We start from the raw sequence: 6,126 nt of genomic DNA, 5'->3' as shown, positions 1-6,126 counted from the left end.
CAAAATATATCATAATAAATAGAACACACTACCGAATGTATCTTTGGGAATGGGCCAACTTTTGTTTGATAATTTTTCTTGTAAAATCAATTTCAAGAAATTTCACCTGAATTTCCGGCGACTTTAAAGCAACCAGAAAACACTTTTGCATTCAGGTAAGTGCCTGACAATGCGTTGGTGATGTTTCTAATGTCATCCTCTACACGTACACCAATTTTCAACCTTATCCGAGTCACGTTAGTTAACTGTCAAAATTGGCAGCTTTGGCAGGTCACCACCGCTAAACGCATCCACTTCGACCTGTAAAGCACCCACTTTTACGTTCCTCATCAAAAGACAAACCTCTCAAGTGAAAATTGGCCTTATACGTATCACCTTGCCATTCACGTTATGGGCGTAAGATCTACAAGCAGTGAGTGCGAAGAGCGAAGTCACTACGAATTCTTACAGATTCCCATGTATTTTCTGATGGAATGCCTGGTGACTTTTTGAGGGAGATGGCTTTTCGGAACCACCACTGGGGACCACATCATGCGGGACGGTGGTGATTATGAGCTACGAGATGAAGGCAGATTTCATTAATCAAACAGCTGACCAGCAAGAACATCTATGACAAAAGGTAAGCATTGGAACATCAACTGTGTCTGCTGAAGATGCTTTGGCTAGCGTTAACCATTTACAGCTAACCTCCTTAACAGAAAAATCGGGGGAGAGCATCATGTGGGATACCACAATGAAAGAGGAATTGGTGTGTCTCTATTATAAAAGTGCGAAGTTTGAAACCAAAAGCGAAAAAGGATACAATTTTTAGACGAAATTAGCTTCAAAGAATCCTTATAAAAAGGAAGTCGCACTAAAAGATCTTATCGCTATGGTGAAGGACATCAGAAATAATCTACACATCTCAGAATATCAAGTAATCGAGATTAAACAACAGGTTTATTTAGCGTGGCAAAAGGATAGTAATGAACATCATTTAGAGGAAACCACGTCATACGATCAAGCAACGGCAATTTACCTTCTTTCTCAATCTGTTGATGATCCAGCATCACTACATCCTCCAGAGGTAGATGGCCTAGTACAACCAGAGGCAGAATCAGTGGTGTAGAAACCAAAAAGGCGATTAAAATGGACATACCATATGGACAGAGATGCTATGATTACCTCATTTTTTGAAATTGTATATTTCGAAAGCGAAGCCCCAATCAGCTAAACCCTGAAAGTATTTTTTTCGTGAGATCTCAAAGAACACTCACACGTATTATTAGTGAAATCTATGTGGGATATTACGCGATACCCCCGTATTAGATGCTGCGTTGTTCCAACTAGAAAAGACAAGAGCTAGCAATAACCCTGAAACTGAGCTGACAACATGACAGATTTAGATGTTTCAGCGGTTTTGAAAAGAGTAAGGAAATGAAAAGCTCCAGATCCGGACATGGTACACAACTTCTGGTACAAGTGCCTGACGAGTGTGCCTTCTGTAAGAATGTCATTCTTGTCACAGTGAGAACATATAGACGTCTTTAAGACATTCTTGGGATCTTTTCATGTCTTTAACAGGCCCTCAAGACGTCTTGTGTGCCCACTGGGTTAATATTGTTTTTACTTTATGTCTTAGCTCGCTATACTTTCACATCTTCGTTGCATTGGTTACCTGCAATCGCTGGATGAGTTAACAAGCAATGTCGATAATACAGATTTTTCCGCGCCTTTTCTCATGCATTATGATGTCGGGTGGATTGGCTTAGATCTAATGAATTGCCTGGATAGTAACGTCACAACAAAAGGCGCAATCTGGTCTTTTTAAAACGTGGATTGGAATGTATGTATAGAAAGCCATCCTTTATGTTAAGAGTCCTAGGATTAGGGATAGTTATTTATGTATCCGTTATTACTTATCCGTAACTTATTGACTACCCGCCACATTATTACGTCTGTGCGTGTACTTCCTCCGAGCCATTACGCGATAGCAATGTGCTCGTGATGGTTTATAGCACTGACAATCTTGCCCTGAATCACAATGATGACCCTTGCGTTTGTGGAAACCGTACGCCCTTTTTCGGACAAATATTAGATGCATAAATATCCACTTCATATTGAACTCAAGTTTTGGGGAGCTCACCGTGGATGGGTTTTGCCTCCATTTCGTTTCGAATTACTCTATCAGTGCAGAAGCCCTGATAATTAGATTCTTGATATCTACAACACACCTACTCCCACTACATCGTTACAGAACTACCCTTTAAATCGCCGAATTACTATGGTGCATTCGGTGCTTCGTCAATTCTACGCGGATGGTTCTGTTTAACCTTTCAAGATCGGTGTTAGAACATTGGATGAACCCGAAGGAGTACGTGAGGACAGGATGGCATAGGTGTTTATTGTCCTGATTTTGTTTGCCGAGTTGAGAGAACTCTTCAGAACCGATCTGAATCTTGTAGTAAAGGTAGCCATTAGGCTTTTCTAAACTATCGGCATTGCGATTCTCTTCCTCGTTCCCTAGCTCTGCGGCCCCTAATTCTCTTCTGATTCAATGTACTGCTCTGCATTTATCTACTCTTAAATCCGTGTTGATATCATTAGAAAATTGCAATGGCTGAGAGCGAGCCGTATAAAGATTTTGGGTATTCTTAAATTAAAGTGTGAAGAAAAGTCAAAAGAATGTCTTTATTAAAAGACTCAGATCAGTTCCAAAGAGAGATCAAGATCAGCACAATCAACACCCTATGCTATCCCTGGCCTCACGTATTCTTTTGCTCATCAAATGGTTAAACACTGATATTGGGGGGATAAAAACAGAATCATCAGCGTTAAAAGGCCCAGAAACTGTCAGTCACAAGTTATACAGTTACGAGACAATTTAAAAAGAAAGCCAGATGTTGTGCTTTACAACGCCATCTGTGAAGCGGGTCTCGATTACATCTCCTTGAATTTGTCCAAAGAGAAGGCTTTTAATGTAACGACGGAAACCTCAGAGGAATTGGAAGACAGTGGATAAAAATGTATCCACGGCGATTACCCCAAGACGTTAGAAAAACCTGAAGTGGACAGAGAGACATCAAAGAAACTCCAAACTACAACATACACCTTTGTGCCTAGTACAACATTTTTACCAGAGATTTCAAATATCGTATTAAATTTATAACATCTTTAACTCATTATTCAGTGGCTGATGAAAAAACCGGAATTGCCCGAGATAAAGTTAAAGACAATATAATAATTTCGCTTAATTTATGTTTCCTTTTGATGGAGCATTGTCAACATTTCTGTACATTCATCCATTTAATAAATTAAAAAATTTACATAGCTTTTAGAATTATTTGACCAACTTTGATTTCACAAACTACGTTGATATTGTACCGATAACTTTTTACTAGGCCGAATTGTAAATTCTTCTTATTGGGAGCTTGCCGGCCTCCTTGGCTTGATAATTTATACTTGGATACATAAGACATCGCAAAAATTAATAGAAAGTCAAATTACCTTATTTCTTAGAGCCCTAAGCAGATCTCTTACACTTTCTCCTCGATAACTTCTATATTTACGAAGATCAGTGGCGACTTCAACGTCAATGTGCAACCTCCAGTCACCGCGCACTACTTTATCGTAATTCGTTTCTAGTGCTCTTAGTGCTGGACTGCTGGGCTCATCTTTTTCTACACGATCACTAATATCCTGTAGAAATAAGGAAAGATAAAGTTTTTGAAGTATTGCACTATTTACTATATTTTCCCGAATTTTATACCTTCTTAAAAAAATTAAAGGCGGAAATATTGTACTAGGAAAAATCATGTTTTTTTTAAGAAATGATTTTAATGACAATGTACCTGAAAGAAATTAAGAATCTGAGCAGAATTCCAAAATATGGGATAATTTTTTATTGCGCTCGCCGGTGGTCGTTCAGTAGGGTTACCAGTTATCATTGCTTTAATTAATACAAGTGCGATTTCCTTGTCGCTTTCGGAAATTCCGTGAAGAGCCGTTAACTCACTCTCGCCACCTGTCAAATAAATGTTGAAACTCAAGTAATAAACTGTAAGTTTAAAATCCTGCATCGTTTACAATTTAATTTTAGTATTTCTGGATCGTATTCGATGCATTTAATACTCACAAAGAATATTAGCCTGTCTTCTCAGAGTATCTCCAAACGGATGTTTTCCACCAGACAAGACATAATAAAACACACAACCAAGAGAAAAGACATCAACTGCACAAGTTGTTCTTTCTCCATTTAACATTTCAGGCGCGATCCAACCATCAGTTCCCGTTACCCCCGATCTTCTGGAAAAAGACATTCGACCCAATTGTAATTTTTTGCAAAGACCAAAGTCAGAAATCATCGCTCTTATTTCTCCTCTAGGTCCTGGGACTGACAGCAAGACGTTGTGCGGCTTGATATCTCTATGAACTGTAAACATTGCAAATATGTTAGAAAGCTTTTAGGATAAATTTATATTTAATTAGTAATAGCTTTTGAAAAATCGTATTTACCTATATCTAAGAAATGTAAGTGTGCAAGCCCAGAGGTAGCTTGTCTTAAGATATTCTTTATCGATATCTTTCCTCTATTGTACCTCCCAGTCACATAATCTTGCAGAGTCGCTTCTGCCAATTCTAATGCTATGTATCGAAACATTCGATCTTGCTCCGTACAAAAATAGCGAACAACGTTTGCGTGTGCATCAGATTCTCTCAGGAGCGCTACTTCCCGATCCGCAAAGGTGAAACAATCAGGAAGAAGTCGTTTTACTGCTACGGGTCTTCCATCAAATTCTCCTCTATTTCATTATATAATAAATTTAGTTAGAACTAAAACATTTCTTGTTAGTTTTTAAACATTTCTCTTTGTAAGGGTCTCAAAACTAGAAACCAAAATCAAAATTGAAGTACGTAATTTTACTCTATACATATTAGAAGATAATATTTTGATCAATATTTTAGATCATTAGGGCCTATTCCTGTTTAAAATCAAATCTGTATTCGGAAAGAAAAATTGACTAATTTCAACCGTTTTTGTTTAAAACGTTTTTTTTTATACTAGAGTTAGAATGCAAAAAAGTGTTTCACATAAAACCCATTGAATTTATCCAATGTTTAATTTAGAATACAAATTTCAATCCAAACAGTAAAAGGCCCTAATTATATAAAAAAATGTTATTCTAGTATTTATGAATTGAAATGTGGCAATTCAATTTTGAGTTTGGGTCTTCGTTTCAGCGTTCTTCTGCCGTCAATTTTTCATTTTCCCGGTCTAGAAATTATTCTTTTTTTTAATTCCATGCCTTAATAAATCATTTTAATTCTTGTAGAAACTCCTCTGTTGCATGTTAGAATTATAGTTTTTTACGAAAATTGTCCGAAGTCAAAATTGTAATTTTTTAGGAAAAAATGCACTCTTCCAATTCCAACTAAGAATTATAAATAATTTGGCAAATTCCTTGTTTCATGCCCGAGTTACAATTTTTGTTGTAAGTTGTCGTATATGAGAGACAAGGGGAGTCAAGCAGAAAGCCCCAAGAAAAAATTAATTTTTTACCTTAACTTATTCATTAAGATTTTCTTCGTAGTTTCATTAACAAATAATAAAAAATTTTAAGTTTAAATTTAAAAAAATATATATCCTTCGATTTTCTTTTAAAGCTCTCCCCATTCTGCTACAGGCCCCCTAACCGCCCAATTCTCGCATTAAAGTCTCCCCCCCCCCCATTACCACCATACCCTCATCTCTCTCTCCTAGTAAGTTTTCTACACTTTTTTTAATCCTTTCCATTCCATCCTTATTGTACACAGTCACAAACTTATACATCAACCCTCCTATCTTTAGAGCCCTCATTTACACGCCCTCCCCCTCTCCCTCTCCATGAACTTCTTACTCTAATCCATCCCTAACCCCTATTATAATTCCCCCACTAGCCCTTCCTTTCCTTTTTACTTTGACCGCCTCCTGTAACTCCACCTATACCCTCTTGGCAACTTTCGTTCTACTCTATCCCACTCCTTTCTCTCTACCCACGTCTCTATCAGTCCAATCACATCAAATTCCTGAATATACCTCCAGAAATCCTCATCTTTCTTCTTTACCCCTGCTACGTTCCAGTACAACACCTTTAACATTCCTCCACC

The 6,126-nt window shown here is 37.5% G+C and overlaps 1 protein-coding gene across 4 annotated transcripts in view; it reads right to left on the bottom strand.

Annotated features, from left to right (window-relative positions):
• Window positions 1–6,126, bottom strand: part of LOC117171860 (serine/threonine-protein kinase/endoribonuclease IRE1) — a 29,335-nt gene that overhangs the window by 12,950 nt on the left and 10,259 nt on the right. For all 4 annotated transcript variants that reach the window (XM_033359497.1, XM_033359496.1, XM_033359495.1 and 1 more), the window contains exons 9-12: window positions 4,495–4,781; window positions 4,115–4,411; window positions 3,831–4,003; window positions 3,487–3,678 (exon numbers count right to left, since the gene is read on the bottom strand). In XM_033359497.1, the coding sequence (XP_033215388.1) occupies window positions 3,487–3,678; window positions 3,831–4,003; window positions 4,115–4,411; window positions 4,495–4,781 (949 nt within the window). The remainder of the gene's footprint in view (window positions 1–3,486; window positions 3,679–3,830; window positions 4,004–4,114; window positions 4,412–4,494; window positions 4,782–6,126) is intronic.

The sequence above is a fragment of the Belonocnema kinseyi genome, chromosome 4, assembly GCF_010883055.1.
Source record: "Belonocnema kinseyi isolate 2016_QV_RU_SX_M_011 chromosome 4, B_treatae_v1, whole genome shotgun sequence".
Classification (NCBI taxonomy): domain Eukaryota; kingdom Metazoa; phylum Arthropoda; class Insecta; order Hymenoptera; family Cynipidae; genus Belonocnema; species Belonocnema kinseyi.
This window is presented reverse-complemented; position numbering and strand designations above follow the sequence as displayed.